General features: G+C 44.5%; 1 protein-coding gene and 1 long non-coding RNA gene across 8 annotated transcripts in view; one reads left to right on the top strand and one right to left on the bottom strand.

The window, feature by feature from the left end:
- REEP1 (receptor accessory protein 1) overlaps positions 1-23,307 on the top strand; it is a 110,422-nt gene that overhangs the window by 70,429 nt on the left and 16,686 nt on the right. For 4 of the 6 annotated variants that reach the window (XM_078444691.2, XM_078444686.2, XM_060655949.3 and 1 more), the window contains exons 4-6: positions 3,595-3,715; positions 6,734-6,847; positions 16,230-16,382. In XM_078444691.2, coding sequence (XP_078300817.1) covers positions 3,595-3,715; positions 6,734-6,847; positions 16,230-16,382 — 388 coding nt within the window. The remainder of the gene's footprint in view (positions 1-3,594; positions 3,716-6,733; positions 6,848-16,229; positions 16,383-23,307) is intronic. The other 2 variants (XM_078444689.2, XM_078444690.2) reach the window with 1 other exon arrangement.
- Positions 9,976-13,758, bottom strand: LOC132693296 (uncharacterized). 2 transcript variants are annotated; one of them, XR_009616708.2, is made up of 5 exons: positions 13,628-13,758; positions 12,913-13,017; positions 12,575-12,806; positions 12,385-12,486; positions 9,976-10,140 (listed from the first exon to the last, which is right to left on the bottom strand). It is a non-coding gene; the product is annotated as an uncharacterized LOC132693296 (long non-coding RNA). The 2 variants fall into 2 exon arrangements; XR_009616710.2 differs by lacking the exon at positions 12,575-12,806 and having other exon boundaries at positions 12,981-13,017.

Genomic DNA, 23,307 nt, shown 5'->3' on the forward strand with positions numbered 1-23,307 from the left:
AAGCAAAGGGACAGAAATCTTTTGGAGGTGATGGACATATGTACTTCCTATGGTGGTGGTATCATGGGTATATGCCTATGTCCAAACTCATCAAAATGTATACATTAAATATGTGCAACTTTCTGTATATTAAGGATAATAAGGTTGGAAAAAATAATAGCAATAAAAAAAATAAAATAAAATAAAATTGAAAAAAAAATAGCCCTCAGGAGTGTGAAAGTGTAACATCAGAAGGGTGGAAGTCTGTACCTCCCACATACACCCAAGAACTATGCACCTGCACCTAGGGGAAACAATACATCCTAGAGTTCTGGACAGTTCAAGGGTTAATCATTAAGGAATGATCAGGGTCCTTCTCCACTTCTTGGTGAAGGCTGGGACTGTGGTAGATCAGTTGGAAAGTGACCTGGTTGGTGGTGATTGCATTGGTGGAACCAAGTGGGCCCAAGGTGTCTGCGAAACACAGGGTCTGAGTGGCTCAACTGGGAGCCCCTTATGATACCTGATGAGGGCCTGGTGCGATAATTCCAGAGGCAGTTTGAGATAATCCCCAAAGTATACTGTTAATTGCGTGTTGGGGTGGGGGGTGGGGGGGAAGGGGTTATAGAATGTTAATGTGTATATTTGGGGGGGGTGATAAAGGAGCCATATATACCCACATGATTTTATATCTTAGGCATCTGAAGTTTACTACTGATAATGATTTTGCTTTTGGAAAAGGGACTAAGGGTCTGGGATGGGAAGGAGATTCTTTGTTGTATACTCTTCTGGATATTTGGATTTTTAAAACTATATATGCATGCATTACCTGTTTTGAAAAAAACACATCTTTTACATAAACAACAAAAGCACTGCCGTGTGACAAATCCTTTGGGATTATGTGTGTATCTTGTGTTGATGCCTGAGCTTGCTAGATTCATTTGCTTTCCCCTTGGGTTGGCAAATACTTGTTTCCAAGACAAAATTTCCTCCATTATTAATCACTAGAGTGTTCGAGTGTGGGAGAATCATGCCTCTGTTCCTTCAGCCTCTTGTCTGTGATGGCTGTGAAACATTAAACAATCTCGACATGACAGTGTTCTTGAGTTGCTGAGGGAATATCCAGGAAGAGCCTGCCAGAGGCAGAAGAAGACAGACCAGAGACCTGGATGAAGAAAATAGAGTGGGTGGAGCTGCTGATTTGGGGGTCCTGTGTGAGACTTGAAGGCTCTGAACTGACTTGCCAGAAATTGCTCTTTATTTTCAGCTCCCTTGGTGGGGGAAGGGGGCTGGGAAAGAAGGTACATGGGAGGAACTTACTTTTCTGATTCTTCAGAATAGCACAGGTGTCCTTTTCCCTCAGAGTATCATGTTTTAAGGGTACCCAGGATTTGTTTTAATCAGGTATGGTAAAACACATAGATGCAGAAATGACTGTCATGAAGGAAGAAGTTTGTTAAAATCACAGATCCCTAGGGGCACCTGGGTGGCTCGTCGGTTAAGCGTCCGCCTTCGGCTCAGGTCATGATCACCCAGTCTGTGGGTTTGAGCCCCGCATCCAGCTCTGTGCTGACAGCTCAGAGCCTGGAGCCTGCTTCCGATTCTTTGTCTCCCTCTCTCTCTCTGGCCCTCTCCTGTTCATGTTCTGTCTCTCTCTGTCGCAAAAATAAATAAAAACATTAAAAAAAAAAAATTAAAAAAAAATTCCCCAGAATTTAAAAAAAAAAAAAAAATCACAGATCCCTAGAAACTGGAGGCACAGCACACCCTGAGGTCAGTCAAGAGGCAGAAGTAGGAAGTGTGGGCAAGAACCTTTATTGTGGTTTCCATGGAAGGAGCACGCAAGGCAGAGTAAACATGTTTAGGATTAGCTGGACTGAATAATTTCAGTGGGCTCTGGGGTGAAGGGGCTGTCCTTTGGTGGCTGGGACCTGGCCCTGGGATGGTGAGGGCAGCTGGAGAGTGGCCCAGAGTGTGAGCTCACAAAAGAGGTGGTAGGGGTAAGGGCTCTGGATTGGTCAGTTTGCATATGAAAGGCTTGCTTGTGGACGAGTTGTTTCCTATCTTTGGGAATTGGTTAATCCCAGGAGGGGTACCCTCTCCAGAGTCAGCAAGGACCCAAGATGTCAAAGCATCAGAATATAGAAAATAAAAAAGACATGGTATCAGTACACATCAGGACAGCCAAGTGTTGTTGCACAGGTTGTTCATAGAGCAAGATACCTGGCCAATGTGGTAAGTGGGGCTAAAGTTCAAATGAAGGCTCGTTCACTAGTCATGTGCTCACAGGTCTGCATCCAGTTGAGGGGTGGCTTTTTCTTATATATACGAAGGCACCATGTGAGCTGGCAGAGACCCATTATAGCATTTGTCTCAGGTTGCTATTCTATATTATTTGTGATTATTTGATCAAACTGTTTTCCCGACTGGACTATCAGTTCCAAGGGTGCAAGAAAGTCTTATCTGTTTCCCGCTAGACTAAAAGCTCCAAGAGAGCAGGGATCAGGTCTTCTTTATTCACCATTGTCTACACAGTGCTCAGCACAAGCTGACAAATGTTGGTGCTGGTCAGTGTTTCTGTGATGCATAAATGAATAGTGTACAGGACTTCAGACTCTGGAGTTGTATGTTACCTGCACCCTGAACCCTTCTTTCTTTTGGCACCAAAAAGATCAAGCTCTTTTTGCCTGCCATCGACTTACGTAGGGTGAGTAGCATCCTTTTTGCTGTCAAGAATTTGGCTCCTGTCCCACCCAAGAAGGGGAGGCTTTTATTCTCAGTCTGAAGATTCTTTGTCAGCTCCTCCCTGTTATAAAGCCTTCAGGTGCTTGTGCTTTCTTGGTCACAAGTGAAGAGTGAGTGACTGGATGTAGGGCACAGAGGAACATGGCCTTCCGAACCTACAGGCTGTGGCTGGAGCCCCAGCTCCAACCTAAACAAGCAGAACCCTGCAAGAAACACGAGCAGTTGCCAGGCATAGCCCGCAGGGTGATGGCTGGAGACAGCCTGGATCCCTGGCTGGCTTTGACAAAAAATGAAAACAAGAACAGACTTTCCAAAGAAGCCTTGGGGGGCACCTGGCTGCCTCAGTCAGTAGAACATGTGGCTCTTGACCTTGGGGTTGTGAGTTTGAGTCCCATGTTGGGTATAGAGAGTACTTAAAAAAATTAAATCTTTAGGGGCGCCTGGGTGGCTCGGTCAGTTAAGTGTCCAGCTTCAGCTCAGGTCATGATCTCACAGTATGTGAGTTCGAGCCCTGTGTCAGGCTCTGTGCTGACAGCTCAGAGCCTGGAGCCTGCTTCGGATTCTGTGTCTCTCTCTCTCTCTCTCTCCCCTCCCCTGCTCACATTCTGTCTCTCTTTCTCCTTCAAAAATAAATAGACGTTAAAAAAATTAAAAATAAATAAAAATAAAATCTTAAAAAAAAAAATAGAGGCCTTGGGCTTTTGCTCTGTGTTTGCAAGTGTATGCGTATAGCTTCATGGGTGGAGAAAGGAGGAATCTGGGAGCCTTGCAGCCTTGGGCAGGCACGAGAGGTGCTGGGCTCGTCCTTCATAGGCCCAGGCAGTGTTGCTGAGAACCTAACAGAACGTGTATTTTCTCATCTCTCTCCAGGTTTCCATTCTATTATGAACTAAAAATAGCATTTGTCGCCTGGCTGCTGTCTCCCTACACAAAAGGCTCCAGCCTCCTATACAGGAAGTTTGTACATCCCACGCTGTCTTCAAAAGAAAAGGTAATTTATGCTGCTAAGCCTTTGTCACTCCTTCCAGTGAGTAAAAAATTTAAAAGTGAGAAGTAAAAAGGACAGAGTGTTTTATTGTAGGGGACCCTAGATTGTCCCGTATTTGCCCCCAACAATTTGTTCCTTCTAATCTTCTTTTTAATCTATTTTTTGACATGTTTAGAAATAGTGGTGAAATCCTCAAAAAGATGTTATTTATCATTACTTGCTAAAAAACATTTGCATACCTTGCAACAAAAAACAACAAAAGATTTGCTCATAATTCAACTCCCTAAACTGAATTTCCTTCCTTTTATCATGCTCAGCTCCTGTCCTTCTATAGATCTGATTTTTACATAGACTATTAAAAATCACTTTTAAAACTTAACATAGAAAAGTGGAGGCATAAAGAGATTAAATGCCTTGAGCGTGTACCCAGGCAGCTACCAACAGAGACTAGAAGATAATAAATTTCTTGTGCAGAGTTGCTTTATTGTTCAGTGATACAATATGTGTTACCAGTGGAATCCCTGCTGTTTTTGTAATTATCGGTTGGTAAGTACTAATGAGAACAGTCATAATAATTTGTTCATGCTGTTTACCTTTTGTGTTTATTTTGCATCAAAGTACTTCACAAACATCTTGGCAATGAAAATATAGATTTGTCTAATGTCAGAGATGGAAAAAATAAGACAGGGGAAATTGCAGGAAAGGGTCAGTAATAAGTAAGAATTCAAGTAAGAATTACAACTTCTATCTCTTGAAAAGAAATTTAATCCTAAGCTTCTTATAAGACAATGTCACTGTCTGTAAAATGATTTTTTTGTTTAACATCTCCACTGAACTTAATTTGCTGGATTTGCTTTCAGTGACTTGTTCTATAGTTTTTTTTTGTTTTGTTTTTTTTTAAGGTTTCATACAATAATGAATGCAAAGTCCATTATCCATTACCTCTGCCTCACTAATTTGTTTTGGTAACTTCTTTTTTATGGATAGCAGTCTATTAAACCTTTCTTTAAAATAAAATTTTAAGTGAACCAGAAAAAACCCAAACAAACCCAAATACCTAAAAACAACAAAAACACTTAATATACATATAATATTTGTGTCTGAGATCTTAAACATGTTTGCACATAAGCCATTTGTACTTGATCTTGATTCATGATTCATGAACACCACAATACATAGAGATGGATTTCTTCTTTTGACTTCTTGTCTTAGAATAAATTGCCAAGGGTGGGATTATTGAGCCCAATATTGTATCATTCATTAATTATATTACATGACCTTCTAAACTGATTGGGATATGATTCTTAACATAAAATAGGAGCACTGTAGGTGGCTTTGTATATCAATTTCTGTTGTCTCTGAAAGTTGAGTACTTTGGTCTTCTCAGGGAAGCTTTGAGGGAACATGTTAATTGCATGAGCAGACTACTATAGACATTTCTGAGAACCCTTTTAGGAACTAGGATACAGCACTGCCTGTCTCAGAAGGGTGGGTTTTGAGGAATAGGATCTCCCTCTTCCCCTGGTTGTCAAATCCCTACTCTTTCCGTTTCCCTTTCCCCAGATGCTGGGCTCACCCTGAAGCCACCAATCTAATTTCCATTGAAGTGAAGGTGGCTGACTTAAGAGCTGCCAAGAATCCCTACCAGAGTCAGTCAGGGGTCACAATGAAAACTTAGTGTGGTGACTTCCTGGGGAAGCCTTAAACCAGGAATGCACAGGGGTTGACTCACCCACGATATGCCTCAAAGCAAAGGAAATGCACTAATGTGCTGAACTTCAAATGAGCCTGAGGCCAGGTGTCGTTGTGTTACTGAACTCCGAAATGAGCTACTGTAAGTTACGAAACAGCTGTTCTCCTACAACAGTGATAACAACCCAAACGTAACAAACAGAAAGAAAAAGCCAGCGTTTAAGCAGATCTGAAGTAAACCATTATTTTTGCCCCTGAAGGAGAGAGACTTCAATCCTTTTTCCAACCTCCCTCTTACCATGGGGATGATGCTGGATGACTTCTCATCTCTGCTTTTATTTCATTATCTGTAAAATGATCTCCCTTATCAACAAAAATAGCACTAGTATCTCTTTCTGTGTCCTAATATCTCCCCTCAATATCTTACATGAAGAGGTATTTGGATATAGTATTTAATAGTTACAGAATGGTAGAATTTTATTTTATTAAAGTTTATTTATTTTGAGAGAGAGAGAGAGAGAACACGTGCAGGGGAGGGGCAGAGAGAGAGAGGGAGAGAGAGAATCCCAAGCAGGTTCCATGCTGGCAGTGCAAAGCCCAATGCGGGGCTCGATCTCACAAACCATGAGATCATGACCTGAGCCGAAATCAAGAGTCAGACTGACTGAAGTACCCAGGCACTTCTTAAGAATTGTAGAATTTTAGAACTGCAAGGGCCTGATCCCCTTGAGATAGAAAGATGACAGTGGTTCTCACTCCATTGAAACCAGCCACTGTGTTAGATACTTTACTGGAATGATCTCATGTGATCCTCCCCGTGCTCCACCAATTAGGTACTATCACTGTCCTCATTTTTCAGAAGGCTAAATAAACACTTGCCGAAGCCTAACAACCAGTTAGTGGCAGGTCTCAGGTTAGAGGCTTCACTCTTGGCATTCTCTCCACCCTCAGTTCCTTCAGTGTCATATAGGATGGCTGTGTGTGGAATGGCACGCCTGTCCACATCCAGGACCCCTGGAGCCTCCCTGGGAGGTTAGAGGACTTCAGGAACAATCGTAGGGTGTTGCTGGAAGGAAACCTTCCTGGGTCGGTAAATGGCTGTTTTTTCAAAATTCCTTTTTTACTTCCCTGTATCTCTGTTGTTTCCTTCCTTTCTCCTGTCTACCTTCCCCTCTCTGAACGCACACCCCAAAGTGCCAGTGACTTTTCAGTTCCAGTGAGAATCCGTGATTGGGCAAGCTGCCAAGCCCAGTGTTCAGGAGAAGGGAGAAAGAACAGAGATTTGTTTGAACCTTCGAACTCAGTGTGCCTCCGTTTTCCCTTCAACAGGAAATCGATGATTGCCTGGTCCAAGCAAAAGACCGAAGTTATGATGCCCTTGTGCACTTTGGGAAGCGGGGCTTGAATGTGGCGGCCACAGCAGCCGTGATGGCTGCTTCCAAGGTACTGTGTGGGGCCCTGAGCACTACAACCATGTGAGCATTTTGACCCTGTCAGCATGCCCTGCTTCACCCACACAAATGGGACAGGGCAGGCTCAGGACCAATGAGGGATTCCTCATCTTTTCGGGGGGTCCCTTTGAAAATCTGATGGAAAAAATAGTGAATCTCGCCCCTAGAAAATTGGGTGTGCATGCACACACACGCACAAATGATGTATGCGATATTAAGAGTTTCCCAGAGCTCCTGAAACTCATTGTGGGTCCCAGATTAAGAACCTCTGACTGAGTTGGAGCTAAAGCCTGGGAGAAAGAGAAAATGAAAAGGGAGGGAGTGAGTTCTTCTCTACAATTTCCCAGGGTGCACTGGGAGAGTCACCTACACTCAAAATAGCCAGGTGGGGAGACTACCTGAGTGAGTGGGTGGGCTCCAAGCTCATGTGGCCCACCTGACCTGAGGGAAGGAACCAAGGTCCCAGAGGAGGTGAGTGGTACAGACATGGAGGAGGAGGATGCCTGTAGCAGCCGCAATTAACACTGAAGGAGGTTCAAAGTAAACTCTGGTCTGTGATGTAAGCATCACTTCTCTTTTCCATCCAGCCCCATTCACGTCCTCTGTGTTCCTTCCTAGCTTCTTCTCACGTCACGTTCTCCTTGTCATTATGTCCATTTCTCATTGTGTGCTCAGCCCTGAAAAATTCGATTGGTAGACATCTTCCCTCAGAGTAAATTCAGGAGATGGCCTTGTGTTTCCTGGTGACAGTCCCTTACCCCCAGTCCAAATGTGGAGTAGGGGTCTACAGTCGGCTTGGGATGGAGGAGAGGCAGTTATGCTAATGTTTGGGCAGACACACTGACTGGGAAGTGAGTTGTATGAGCAAAGGGAAGCTGTATGTCCTAGGTGGTGGTGTGAGGGTTGTAGGCAAGGGGGCAGACTTGTGAAAGGCTTTGGAAGAAGTCAGTTGATACCGACCTTGGTGCTCCATGGGCTCTGAGTGGATGGTGCATGGAGCATGTTGACAGCCAGGATCAGGGGCCCGAGCTGGGTTTTCTATGTCCTGACCCAAGAGAAGCACAGTAGGAAGAAAGATTTACCCACTGGGGCTGAGCATTTGTTTGAAAAGTACTGTCTACCTGAAGTCAGGCAGTTCTACAGACAAAGGCTGGGAGAAAGAGAAGGGACACCAAAACGGAATGATTCCTATTCAGAGAAGGACCAGCTCCTTCTATAACACAGAACTGTAGTGAGGTGTCCCTCTTAGTCCAATCGTTGCTGGCAAGGTGATGGATCCCAGTGAGTATCTTTGGAGGGGACATTCTGCTGTGGTATCCCAAGGAGATGTGTCAGGATTTACAAAGAGCAGCGAATGCCAAGATCCTTCTATTTGAGATGTAACCATTTTGTGCTTTCCTTTTTTAAGCTGAAAGATAAGAGAACTCTGACTTGCTAAATTCTTAAGTCATCAGGGCAACTTTGCGACATAAAGCTCCAGAAACCTTCTGTCAGTTCCTCTCTCCACCCCATCTCCTCTGCTTCTGAAGCCTGAAGAAAGATGGGTGCTGCTGTTTCCTCAGCTCAGTCATAGAGCATAAGTGCGGTATATTTATCGGGTTGGCTCAGTGTGGCCTCCTGGCCATACAGCTGCGTGTGGGTAAATTTTACTCCGATGGTAATTCTGTAGGGCCGTCCTTTTCCAGGTCTGCCTCAAGCTGGAGCCTCCAGAGTCTTGATACCATGTTGGCGAGCCGCCACCAGCCGCTCAGACCATGCGCCACCAGCTGCTCCCCATGAGCCCAAGCCTCCAGCCGGGCACCTTACAACAACTAAACGTGAAGGAAGCTCCAGACAATCTGAAACTTGCCTCAGGAAATAACCGCTCACTAGTTCTTTCTAGTTGTGCTCAAGTCGTGAGGATGCCCACTTCCTGTTGAGTTTGTTTCAGATGAGAAAGTTTTCTGCCTTTTGGGGGCTTTGCTTTTCCTCTCCAAATATAAATATCTTAAGGGAGAAAACACATCTTGTCTTCTAAAAATAATGCCCTCTATTTTTGAAACAGATGTGGAATCCAGTCTGGCTGAGGAGTAAATCAGTGGTTTCCACAGCAACAATGGATCGCTCTAGGCAGGGGTCAAAGGATGATGACTCACCAGTGAGTCCAAATCTGGCTTTCATGTCCAAACCACCTGGGAAGCTTTGTTTTTATTTTTTTTAATAGATTCTCAGATGTGCTGATTCAGAATCTCAGGCAGTAGGCTCAATCTGTATTTTTAACAAGTTGCCCGGATGATTGTTAAACAGCCAGTTCTGAACAGGTCACTGCCTGAGGCCCCATCCAGAACCAGAAACGCACAGGTGATTAGGGTTAAAACACTTAACTTCTTTAACATTCCTGGGATGCAGATTTGGCTTCTTAGAAGCATTAACCTTGCGAATGAGAAAGTGAGGCAGGTGTGTGTGTGTGTGTGTGTGTGTGTGTGTGTGAATGTTTCATTTCCTCAAGACTTCATGCCACTTGAGAAATATTATGGTGGGAATACAAATTCTTCTCCCTCTTTGTAATGCTACAAAGAGCCCAGCACAGTGCATTGCACCCAGCTGAGCCCTGAACCACCTTGGTGATAACGGGAATAGTCAGAGCAATTTTATGAAAAAAAGATACTTTGCCAAGTCACCCATGACTAGGGTGACCATAAATTTTAATGTCCAGACCAGTCCAGTACGCCTTTCTGGAATAATTACACCAGGAACCCACATACACGAACCCAATCCCAAGCAAACAGGGACCCATGGTCACCCTACTTATGGCTCCATTTTACGACTCCTGGGCCCTACCTTTCTCCTCCCAGAAAACACCCTCAACTCACAAATCAGTTCTCACTCTAAACATCTACTGCGTTTAGCCAGATGGACATGCAAGAGAGTGTGAGGTAACCGAAAGACTGTCTCTTACTTCAGAATAAAAGGAGGCTGGGATCAGGTGACTAGATGAAGGGTCATTTTTCCTCTGTCTTCTGCTTTTTTTTCCCCATCCTTTGAGGGCTCCCCAGGAGGAAAGTGTGGAGCTTAAAAGATCTTTTGAAAAAAAAAAAAAAAAAAAGATCTTTTGGTTACTCTTTCTTTCTTTCTTTCTTTCTTTCTCTTTCTTTCTTCCTTTCTTTCTTTCTTTCTTTCCTTCTTTCTTTCTAATTAAAGTATAATTGACATGTAAGATTATATTAGCTTAAGGTGTACAACATGTGGCCACACTTTTAGTTAATACTTCTTTTCTTGTAATTTTTCTTGTATTTGAGCCCTTTCCTTAAAAAAAAAGAAAAGAAAAGAAAAGAAACAGATGTTTACAGGGTTTTTGCATCATCAGGAGTGAAGAAACTTTGTAAACAGTATTGTACAAATATAAGTTGTTATTAACGTTGATATTTTATTTTAGAACTGGAAAAACGAAAACAACACAATTACACATGGGAAGTTTCTCCTCCAGGACTACTAATCCCCCCTCCCACCCCCAGTTTTCCCCAGGGTTTCTGTCCCTGGGAAATGTCGATGCGTCTTTTCTTTCTATGAAACTGCTCTGTCTCCTTCCTGAGGACACCCTTCTCTAGGACCATCGGTCTAAACGTCCCTTGTCTCTGAGTGGGCTCTGAGCCTCAAAGCTGGGTGTTTCCCAGCCAGTAATTTCACCCAGAGGGAAAATTGAGCCCCAGGTTTTTTAAAGACTAGAATTGGAAATCTTTCTCTCTTTTTAAAAATAATGCCCTAGAGGGGCGCCTGGGTGGCTCAGTCGGTTAAGCGTCTGAGTTTTGTTTTTGGCTCCGGTCATGATCACAAGGTCCGTGGGTATGAGCCCTGCGTGGGGCTCGGCGTTGACAGCATGAAGCCTGCTTGGGATTCTCCTCTCCCTCTCTCTCACCCTCCCTTTCTCATGCTCTCCCTCTCTGTCAAAATAAATAAACCTAAGAAAAGTAAAAATAATTCTCTAAAATAAACAAAACACATTCTCACAAGAAAGAGAAACCATGAGGAGAAAAACCAATTGATAAAAAGTTTTAAAACTGTGAGGTGTCCAAGGCCACCTTACCGCTCTTGAACTAGGAAGCACATATTAGGTCTCTTCCATCTGCCCCGTTCTTAGACCTAGTAAACAAACCTTGCTTTTTACTTGTCCCATAACTTGAAAAATAATGTTTTTTACTCCCCCTGGAGATCCGATCCTTAGAACAGCTCCTCCAGTACCAATTCTGTTGTTAAAGTCACCCGTTAAGACACTGCTGCAAGTAGTGCAATGGATTCTGGGTGCTGTGGATTCGGGGTTCTGCTTCCCCAGATTGTGTGTGGGTTTTTCTCCCTAGAATCTAATATTTCCTATTATATTGTTAGCGTCTGGAGATGAGGGACTCTAGATTCTTTTCCTTTGTCTCTTGCCTAGAAAAAAACAAAATAAAGAACCAGTGCCTACTTGTTTAGCATTCTGCATTCATAGCTACTCATCAAACCTTGTTGATCTGAAGAATAAACGTTTTTGATTCTCTAGTCCCGCTCTGTCCAGTGCGGCTACTTACATTTGAATTAATTACAATTACGTAAATTTAAAATTCAATTTCTCAGTTGTACTAGTCCCATTTCCAATCCTCAGCAGCTGTGGTAGCAGGTGGCTGGTACAGATATAGACGGTTTCCAACATCACGGAAGGTTCTCTTGGGCAGCACTGCCCCAAGCCCTCTATGAAACGTCTTGGGTTCTCTTTGCCTTTATTTCCCCCCTTCACCTGCAGTGCCCTGGCTTTGACAGGACCCCTCTCTTACCCACTGAGCACTGTGGGGCCTCCTTAAATGAGGTTCAGCAGCAAAACAGGGAGATGGAAACTCAACCTATAGCATCACCCATGGTGTTGCTTTTATTTCTTCTTCCTTGGCCCAGTGCTGCTTTCACGCCATGACCTCCATTTCCCCAATCTGCCAGCCAAAACTCAGGCACTTTGCCTGCAGTTATGGTCAACAGCCGCCAAGGGATAGCCAAGCCCCGGTTACAGGATGGCACCTGAACATGGGTACTAGAGCCACAGAGAGACAACTTGTGGTGTTTCCCCGCTCATTTTTAAAGTCCCACTCAATTTTGCCTTAAGAATAAAACAAACTCTACGAGATAGTTTTTGGCATAGTTAAACAAAAAAAGTCCCCTCCCTATTATCCTTACCTTTTATCCATCACTGCCTTATCTAAACTTCTTGCTTGAAAAAAATACTGCTTTCAAACCACCATGAAACTTTATTTTTGGAACCAGAAGCTCATTCCCAGAGGCTCATAAAACCAGTGATTTGCAGCTTCTGGCCAGACTGGAGTCGTTTTTCCTTGCCTTTGTTTTTTGTTTTTTGTTTTTTGTTTCTGGCTATCTATTGAATATTAATTAGGTGCAAACCACCTGTTTACAATTAATCAGAGGACAAGTATTGATTTTCCTTCTATAAAACTTCCCTGTGTCAGCTCATTCTCAGAAAGCATTTCCAAGAAAGAAGACTGCCATCCCCTCCATGTCTCTGTGTCTCACCTCACTGTCACACCCTCGTGTCTGCTCCATCCAGTAGCTGAGGAACACTTTCAAGCCATTGTGCTGGGTTACATCAAGTTGGCCTTCTCTCTTCTGTTTTAGCTAAGGACAGTGTGACATAAAATTAATATTTACACTTCACCATGGCAACCAGTTTTAAACCCCAAGATTATCTAAACTGCTGAACAACCTGCTGAAAAAGTTTGGAAGTATTGCCTGCCGTCTAAGTCTCTCAAACAAATCAGCTTGCACCCGAGCTAAGCTCTCTGCAACTTGTTGAATCAGAACCAAACAAGACTTCTTGCCAGTGTGGTTCTACCATGTTCGCCTTCATTATTCAACACCCCATCATCATCCTGGATCCCTCCTCTCCCGTGTTTCTGCTGGGACGACTATGGCACCTCACTCCACCTGGTAGATGGCTAGGGAGAGGAAAACAAAAGAAGACACAGTGCCACCAGTCAGCTAAAGAGGAAGGGCCAGGAACTCACACGGATGTCTCTTGCCCCCTCTCTGTTCCAAGTTTACCTGTGGAGGTTGTGTATAGCTGGATGCATCAAGGGTCCAGGTGGGAAGAGAGAAGCCTCCCTGCTTACCTGGTCTTGGAGAGGAGTCTGGTTGAACCTATGAGGTCTGAGAAAGCGTTTTCAAGATCACTTGTGAGCAGGAAGAGCTTCTTCTTGGCTGTGGTGATGTGGCGCCTTCTTAGTCACCTCCTCCTTCCAGACTCTTCTCTCCTGCTAGCTCCCTTCCTCCTCCCCTCGCTCAGCAGTGTTGAGTGGGATTTCTCCAGGGCCTCACCTCGCTCTCTTCTCCCTCCCAGGACCATCTCACCTTCAGCTGTCCCCTGATGCCTGGTTCCCAGATTAGCTTCTCTGCCTGGGACTCCAGTATTGCATTTCTGATTCTCTGCTGAACTTCTCCTCACCTTGTCTCCTTGGTATCTTTACTTAGTATTTTCCTAACTCTGAATCTACCCCTCCTCTTGTGTCCCATCTTTCTGATGACAATGAAATCACCCTTCCAGACCTCCAGGCTCCAGATCTCAGTCATCTTTGATGGTCTTCCTTCTTCCTACTTACTCTTCAAGTCCTGCCCATTTTACATCTCTTCCCTTTCTCTAGGCCTTCCCCACACCCTTCCTTTTGGCTTGGACTATTGCAGTAGCCACCCAGATAGTCACTGCTGCTCTTCTTTGCCATTTGAGCTCTGATCCTAGCCTTTCTGTCTTGTCCCTCCTTACCTTTCTGGCTCCTCTTGTACTGCACTTACAGCACCACCTTCTGTGCTGTTCTAGAAATAGCACACAGAGTTGCTATTTCTAGACTTTTCTCTTTCCTGCCTCTGCTCTTGTTGGTCCTTCATCTGCCCCTGTCACCCCCTGTTTGAAATCCTTTCCACCCTTCAAGGTCAAATGCCACTGTCTCCATGGAAACCTGTTCTGATTCCAGGTGGAACTGTTCTCTTGCTTCTTGGTCCCCACATGGCACTCTGTTGTCATCATTAGAATTCATATTGTTTTTTTTATGTTTATGTATGAGAGAGAGAGAGAGAGACAGAGCATGAGCAAGGGAGGGGCAGAGAGAGAGGGAGACACAGAATCCAAAGCAGGCTACAGGGTCTGAGCTGTCAGCACAGAGCCTGATGCGGGGCTTGAACCCATGAACCGTGATATCGTGACCTGAGCTAAAGTTGGACTGAGCCATTCAGGTGCCCCTAGAATTCATATCTTATCTGCATCCCTAGTAGGTGCTCAGTAAATGTTAAAGGAATGAAGGACTGTCGTACATATTTTTAGCTGTCACAGCTTATAGAGCAGTACTCCGCATCACGCGTGGACTTTGGGGGTAAGCAGGGCCCGATTAAACACCCCAGCTCCCGCATTACTGCTGCACCTCTCTGAGCCTCAGCCTTTTCACCTGAAAAATAGGCATGATGCCACAAAACACTCATGAGATGATGGAGATAAAGATTTCAAAGAATGCAGAGCTCATACTAAATGCTTAATAAAGGTTGTCTGTTACTCACTTCTGTATGCTGGTTTGATCTCTGAGGTTGATCATTATTCTGTTGAGCAGAATAAAAGGAACAAGTCAGATGCTGGTGTTGGGAAGCTCTTTACAGTTCAGACTCTTCTGGAGAGGAAACTGAATTTCCCTGTCCTGTGGATCTAGGCTCTCTTCCCGTCTTTTCTCTGGTGCGGTAGCGTGAGCACAGGATCTGGTGTTACTTGCACTCTTGTCCCCGGCCCGCCTTGCTGGTGCTGTGTCTCCCTGGGCAAGCCACCCTCCAGCCCTGGGCTTCAGGTCCCTCGTGGCTCTCGGCCCCATTTTCCATACAGTTGTTTCCTCCTCCTCTTCAGCCTCGTGGTGAGTGGGTCCCTGGGGCCAGCTTACAACAGTGAGCATCTGCCCTCCCCCAAGAGACAAGGAATGTCAAACCCATAGGTTGCTAGAGCAGGCAGGAGCCTTAGATGCCGTCTTTGTAACCCCACCACCACCACTTCTCAGGGGTGGACACTGAGACCCGGATGTTGAGTGGCTCACTCAGGGTCATACAGCTGTTAGTGGCCAAGCTGGGCTCAGAGTGAGACTTTCTAGTTCCCAGTCCCATTTTCCCTGAATCTCTCCAAGCACCCCCGGGCCCCCTCCCAGGCCCACCCCCCCCCCCCAACACATTGGGCTAATGTTTCCTGACCTTTATTTACTTGGGTTACATCACCAGCCCCTGAGAACACATGGCTGAGTACCTGAGAGATGACTGTCTTGCCACTGAGAATTTTAGAATTGGTCACAGCCCTGGAGACAGTCAAGGTTGTCTGTCTCCTCTCGTGACCATTTTATATCAAACATCCCTGGGAATTAAGAAGGTGCATTAATATACAAGAGGCGGCCAACAAATGCCACCAAAGCAGGCTCCCTCTTTGCCCTGAGGCAGGGCTGGGGCAACACTCAAATGCAGGATATAGTACATTCTAGGTGAAGGAATTTGGGTTACAAATACATGTTACCGTAAGATAGAGTTTCTTTAGAGCGTCATCATTTTTATGATAATATGGGCACATGTGCAAACACAACCATAGCTCCTCTTTTCACCAACAGCTGAACAAATTTGTCTTGTGGATGTGCCCCTCCCCGCCCCCGCTCCAGTCCTTTCTCCCCCTCATTGTCCTTTAGCAACATCTCTCCTGTCTTCCGCCTGCACCACACCCCCAACCCTGCCCAGGAAGTGGGATCGCTACCACATCAACCTCCCCTCAGGGCCTTTGCCTTTCCAAGGAGGAAGCTTGGACAAGGCAAAGCTTCTAGCTGAGACTCAGTGGTGGACGTCTATGTGCGAGGACAGGGACATCAGCTGTGTGTGGAGAGTCCTTCCTGGTGACCCCGAAGCCCTATCACCAGAGTGCAGGCCTGGATCAGATGACCAGGCTGCAGTATTTTTCCCCTTTTGTTCCAGTGCCACAGCCCTGGCTCCACTCGAGTGTGAGCTCTCGTGTGAGACCTCCGCCAGTGTCAGCCAGCTGCGCTGTCTCCCTCCCTGGAACTTCTGCCTCGCGTTTTGTCATTTTTGTCATTTGCTGCCTTGTGTGCATTTGTGTCTTGATGCCCTAGCTAGACTGTGAGCTCCTTGGGAGTAGGGATCGCATCATGTTTCACGTTCATCTTTGTTCCTCTGTGGGGCTTCACACAGAGCTTTGTGAACACTCCCTCTGCATTCGCTCAAATGAGGGAAGGAGGAAGTGAGTGAGTGAGTGAGTGAGTGAGGTGGTGAAGACAGCATGGCTCCCTTCAATCCTGTTTTGTAGGCTTGGTGCCCATGGCTTTTTTTCTTTTCCCATTTGTCAGGTGGCTCGACTCTTTCATTTTGTCTCCTCTTTGGACCTCAGAGAAGGGCAGGTAACCCCGTTGAGAGGTGTGACTAACTCCAAACTGATCCAGTCGGGTAGAGAGGCCAGCAGCGACCTCTGCCCACCAGCACATGGTCTGGATCGGAACCAGGTGTTTCTCCTACCGACACCTGCGTGTGTTCGTGTGTGTTAATCCAGAACCAGTCCCACTTTGGCATCCTTCCAGAGCCTCTTTTTCGTGTCAGTTTGGTAGCATCTAACCTGTGATTAACTTACTTGGATTTTTTTTTTTTTCTTTGCTTAATGCCTGGAGAACGAGTTGAATTTGATGACTGATGCTATTGGGGGAGAAATCCTCTTTCTTTCTTTCTCCTTTGTTTGTTAATCTAATTTGATGTCACAATCAAGGTGGCCCATTTTCATCAGCATGTTGATAAGGAGTCTGCTTGGCATTGATGTAGAGCATGTGTGGCTATAGAGGTTAACTGTCAGCGAGGTGGGTACGGAGAAGGAAATACTAACTCTTTCTGAATTACCAGTGGGGAATGTGGTTATGCTGGTGGCTTTGTTGTCCATTGCCTGACTCACTAAAACCTGTTGTCTTTATTCTTGTTGTCATTAGTTACAGGCATTCGATATCCATGAAGGCTCTGCTAGAGCCTTCCCCTGTGACTTGGTGTGTCCCCCGGGAAAAGAGGACCTCATCAGGGGCTTGCAGCCAAGCTTAGTTGCTGTGTTGCATCTGGGCTCTGTGGGCCCTCATGGCAGGCATCCTATTAGTGGTAAATTATTTTACTCGGAATACCAGATTAGTAAAGGTCTGGGTTTTCCCAGGAACACACCCGTTCCCCTTACTAAGAAAAACATCAAAATGGGCACTTGGCTGGCTCCGTTGGTAGAGCACGTAATTCTTGGTCTCAGAGTTATGAGTTTGAGCCCCACGTTGGGGGTAGAGTTTACTTAAAACACACACACACACACACACACACTTCTTTTTTAAAAAAGAAGAAAAACATCAAAACATACAGAATTCGGCAGTGTGTTAGCTAAGTGGCTTCCTCATCCCTTACCAACTGGGGGAAAGATTAGAAATTAAAGATCTCAGAAAGTTCAGTGACACAGTTTACCTCTTGAAGTCTAATTTTCTAAGAGTTTTAGCCAGAAAAAAAAAAAAAAAAAAAAGATTGAACAATCAGGAATGGATTACCCTCCCTTGCCTCAAGGCACTTCTGTGGGATTTCTGGGGATTCTAGGAGCACCCTGAAAGAATCACCAGGCCCTGTGTTGACCTGCCCAGAAAGCAGAGAGGTGGGTCTGTTAAAACAACATGTAAATAAGCAACAATAACAAAACTGGGTAGACATGCTTATAACATCTAGGGAATGAAGAGGTCAAGAGTACAACAGATTATATGGTGGTAGGCTGAGAGGTGGGCTGGTAAGGACAGTGCTGACTTGTGACATGACAGCCCTAGGGGCAGACTCAGATGTACTTGAGTACTCAGATGTACTTGAAGTAGGCTGACCTTGGTTCATGAAAGGGCCCCCACATCCTTAGCTTTTCCTATGGCTCATATTCTAAACTGAGTGTTGGCTGGGGAGGAAATTGATATAGGACTTTCAAAACACAGACACATGGGGTGCCTAGGTGGCTCAGTCAGTTGAGCATCTGACTCTTGCTTTTGGTTCAGGTCAAGATCTCACAGTTTGTAAGTTCGAGCCCCACGTTGGGCTCTGTGCTGGCAGTGTGGAGCCTGCTTGGGATTCTCTCTCTCTATCACTGTCTCTCTGTGCCCCTCCTGCCCTCTCTCTCAATCTTTCAAAATAAATAAACATTAAAAAAAATTTTAAATACACACACATGTTAAACACACAGAGTTACTGTGGGAGACCCAACAATTATTCTAGAGATTTTCAACTAATTCTAAAAACCCTTATTTTGGAATTGCAATCAGAGCCAGATAATGAGCCACCAAAGAGGGTCACAGATTCTTGAACTTAGAATTTTCCAGTTGGAAGGGAATCTTGTTCAATGCTTTAATTTCCCAATGAGGTTGCAAAGCTGACAAAGACCAAGGTGACTTGGTCAAGGCCCCTCATAACAGAGTTGAGACAAGGCTCTTGGGGCTGGACAGCTAATATATTGCAGTTTCTGGAGGCACCACTTCTTCCTTCTCTGTTCTAATCTTGTTTTTTGTTTTTTGGGTTTTTTTTTTTTTTTTTTAAGTAGTCTCATGTCATTCTGTTTTGGTCTAGATGGCACTTGTCAGCATCATATAAGCCCTATATTTACAAAATAGGATCCTCAAGGTGATCTTGGGAAAGTGCTATGAGTGTTTCTAAAAATGAAGTGGTAATGATTCTTAAAGGTAATATATGTTTATGGTATAAAATTCCAAAAGCACAAAAGAGGGCATGCAGTGAAGAGTATGTGTCACTCCTGCCCCCGCCCCCCACTGGTCCAGCTGTTTTAAAAGGAACCCTGTGACCTTTCAGCAGGCACTTTCACAAATGCATTCATTTGGCCATTAACACAGTATAACTGGACCCCCATCCCCTTAGCAGACAAAACTGCAAAGACCTCATCTGTCATTGAATGGGCAGCTCTGAGTGCTGGATGACCAAGAAATATACTTCTCTTTCCACCTGGTCCCCATCTTCACCTACCCAAGTCCTCTAAGGCCAGGTCAAGCGTAGTCTCCTCTGGCATGTCTGGCTGCTCCAATGCACACTCTCTGTCCTTTGCACCTTCCAGCCCTCTGGCCTTTCTCATATACTCCTTGTGGACAGAGCACATGTCCCTATTCAACAGAATGCTCCTTGAGGTATGGGACCCTGGCCGATGCACTGGGGTAGGGGTGGGGATTTCCGGTTACTGCTCTTTACTGAGGAAATTGATCAATAAATGGCTGTATGTTCATTCATTCAACTCCTTGAGCCCTAATGTATGTCAGGTAACATGGCAGACACTGATAAATGAAACAATCTGGAGGGGAAGACAAACCAACAAACAATACCAATAGTTAAATGTAATTGTGTGAGGTTCTACAAAGAAGTACAGACTTCACTGAAAGCATACAACAGGGAGCGGAGATGGTCAGACAACACTTCTCTGAGAAGTGCAACCATATTGTATTGAATCTAAAATGCAGTGGTTTGGGGGCACCTGGGTGACTCAGTTGGCTAAGTGTCTGACTCTTGGTCTCAGCTCAGGTCTTGATCTTGGGGTTGTCCGTTCAGGACCCACATTAGACCCCATGTTGGGCTCTGCATTGGGCATGAAGCCTATTTAAAAAAAGAATGGGATAGTTTCTAAGACTAAGATAACATTGTTATCTACCCCTAAAGGAGGAAAATATTGCCAATCAAATTAGGGCTTAATCCTTTTCCACTTAGAATTTTTACTTCTACTTATCAAAAGGACCCTTTTAGACTTTAGACATAGATTTTTTGTGTGTATCACTTTGCACATACATTAAAAGGAACACATAAGCACAATAAATTGATTGAATTTCTTCCTAACCTCGGTTCTTCAGTTTCTGAGTCTCACTCTTCTGAATCACTTTTCAACTGAGCTTGTCAGTGTCTGTTTATGACCATGCTGTGTCACGCTCCACTTTCCAGAGCGTTGGTAATACACAGCTGGCTGCTGTCTCTGGGATTTTCATCCATGCCGCTGATAACCATTCTGCCAGTGTGGATGCTGCCACTTTCTTGATCTTACCAGAGGTGTCAATGGAGTGTGTTTTAGACAACCTGGACTCATATTTCTTCTGTGGGTGGTTCTGAATGGTTTCAATTCAGTTCAGTTGTCCATTCATGCCATGGGGATGACAACCAAATGCGTTCATGTGTAGGCAATGACAATGATGTCAAGGCAACAACAATTTTAAGACCCACCTCAATTTCAGAGATGAAAAAATATATGTCTTGAAATAGATGAAGATCATTCACAAGAAGTCTGGGAGTAAGCGGGTACTGTCATTATTCCGGTGAGTCAGAGATGTCAGGGCTCTAAATGGATGTCTCTGTGAGTCACCTAGTCACAAGATGGCAGTTCCACCACAGTCAAAGGTAGGAGACAGGGAGCAGGTTCAGGCCTTTCTCCTGCATTTTGGGGAAAGAAATGCCTTTCCCAGAAATCCCTTAGCAAATTTCCCTTACCTCCCATTGGCCAGAATTGAACCACATAGCCATCCATAGCTACAAGGGAGATTGGGAAATCTGTTTTTTTTTTTTTTTTTTCTTTTTTTCATCGTGTCAAGAAAGGGGTTGGGAGTGACTTTTGGATGGTCAACTAACAGTATATCCCAGTGTGGTCAAATTCATTGGAGATACAGTGAGTTAACCTGAAACAGTATAGGACTCTTTAAAGGCTTTAATGTGGTGATGTGGCTCATTGAATTATGGAGAATGTGGTTTTAAGCTTTAACAAACTTAGGGGATCCAAATTTATATTCCCAAATAAGGAACCCAGTTTTGCAGAGTACCAGTGAACAATTCTTGATTGTTCCCAGAATAATAAAATGGACGTTCTCCAGAGCAGAGCCAAAGTGGCAGGGTGGATTGGGGTTTGTGGAAAATGAATGGAAATGAGGTTTTGAGAGGAGACGGAGACGGGCTGAGAGGTTTACAAATGAGAGAGCCATATTAATTCTAACCACCTCAGAATGTTTTGACAGATAAAGGCTAATTTGTTTTCAAGATCCTTGTGCCCATGCTGCTATGATTTCGTCTGAGTCAGGACCGTGTTGATACAGAGCTATTATTATCCCCTTTTCTTTGCTAACCTCTGCCACTTCCAGTCTTCATGATGTTAGTGATATTGGAGCTAGGCTGGCTTGGCTTCTGGGAGTGGACTTGAGTGCTTTGCTGAAAAGGACATGTATGGTGCCTGTTGCTGCTTGCTCTCGGATACATTGCTGAACATTGGCAGGAGCTGGCAGGCACATTGATGGACTTAGTCCCTGAGCATTTATTTGGGCTTGGGCTCATGAAGCCCCTCCTTGTCCTTTTGGCCGGATGTCGTCTTTTTATTTTTTATTTCAACAGCAACTCGTGTGTCTCAGGCAGCATATCATCCTCATGCTCATCATCACCACCATCATCACCATCATCATAGTTGGCATTTTTTGAACGCTTACCATGCATTGGGCTTTATACTATCGTATGGACATAATCTCATGTAATCCTCACTATATCTCGCCATGTGGATGCTCCTTAGCAGAGGAGAATATTGAGGTGGAGAGAGGTTAAGGTCACCCAGCTCTTAGTGATAGGACTGTAATTTGACTCTGGGTCTGACTCCAGAACCATTGCTCTTAATTGTCAGTTTGTGGAGCTTCTGGTGTGGCACAAGCTGTGTGGTTATTTGTACATTTGCCTTTTTACATTTTGTCAGAAATCGAACTCTATTTTTGGTATTTCCTAATAACACCTAGCATAGTGTCTTGCCCAGAGAACATCCTTGATAAATAATTGTTGAACAAAAGTGACTGAATGGGAGGACGACTGAAAGTGAACCACTGGGTAGCCTTTCTGAATGTGAACCTGACACTGAATTACTCCATTGTCATTGTCAATATTTCCTGCCTCTTTTCAGAACTCATTTTTGTTCCTTAGCCCTCTCATTTCTAAAAAAAATTTTTTAATGTTTATTTATTTTTTAGATTGGGGGAAGGGGCAGACAGAGCAGGAAACACAGAATTTGAAGGAGGCTCCAGGCTCTGAGCTGTCAGCCCAGAGCCCAACATGGGGCTTGAACTCATGGATCACAGAATCACGACCTGAGCGGAAGTCAGACACTTTAACCATCTGAGCCACCCAGGCGCGCCTCTAAATTCTAGATGTCACCTTAAGTGCTTCTGAGTTAAATAATCATAGATCATTGGCTGATAGCTTTGGAGGGGATTATACTGGGCAGCTAGTCTCACCTCATTTTCATGGCACAGACAACCCAGCTGTTAATGTCTAGAAGGTGAGGCCTCAGACCCCTTGGCCACCATCAGACATCAGAGGGGTGTCTGGGGGTGATTTCCATCTCTTTTTTTTTTTTTAACATAAAACACTCCTTTGTCTGGATTTATAATTCTGATCGTATATATCTGATTATTTAAATAGTTTTCTTTTTGCTCTTAATTTCCTAGAGACGTTTTTAGATCTTTGGTATGTTGAGAACTTATCTTTTTCATATTTTAATGCATCTTTGTTTTATTCTGACATTTCTTCTAGACCTGTCTGCAAGCTCCTTTTGTTTTCCCCCTTCCCTCTAACTAACTCATTCTGCATTTGCATTTGCTCCTTTATCTAACTGGCCCTTTGACTAGTCACTTTTATGAACTGCGGTGCTTTGCTGGCCATTTTCATTGTTTTTTGTTTTTTTTTTTTTTCCCTTAAGTAAAATGAAAAAAGTCCTCCAACCCCTTTGCCATGTTGTGGCCCTTGTTTGTTTTATTAAACCCACCCCCAACCCAGAGCCCTCTTGTTGGCTGTTCCCACCTATTTTGCGCTGATTTGTTGGTTCTATTATATCTGTTGTGTCTTACTGTTCCCAAGTAGTCCAGCCCTCTAGGACCACTTTCCCTTCATTATCCTAATAAAATACCTCCTCTGCTGTCCTCTGCTGTCCCGTGTACCTGTGGGAAGTCTGCACGCCCTCCAGTATTTCTGAAGATGCCCGACTTCATTGATTTGCTTGGTAGTTACTTGCCTGTCACCTTTTGCTCAAATCCCAACCCAATTCTCAATTAACCCCAGTCTCCTACCAGCCCCCAGCCCCCTCTCAAGTTCCTTCTCCTCCAAACACAAGGTCCCTCTCCAGCCCCCGAGGCACCCCTAAGGCGATGCCCCCTCCCTGAGCCTTCATTATGATCCTTTTCACTGTGACACAGATTCTCTCATCCAGACAGCAAGGACCTTCCCTTTCATAAGTATAATGGATTGATCTCCCGCTTTCCTAAACAAAAGAACAGTTTTCCCCTGAGATGAATTCTGTGACTCTATCAGAATATGAAATGGTTACAGTCAGCAGTTTTTGGTTTTTTTTTAATGTCATGTTTTTTCTTTCCTGATTCATTA

The sequence above is a fragment of the Panthera onca genome, chromosome A3 (assembly GCF_046562875.1).
Source record: "Panthera onca isolate mPanOnc1 chromosome A3, mPanOnc1 haplotype 2, whole genome shotgun sequence".
In the NCBI taxonomy this organism is placed as follows: Eukaryota; Metazoa; Chordata; class Mammalia; order Carnivora; family Felidae; genus Panthera; species Panthera onca.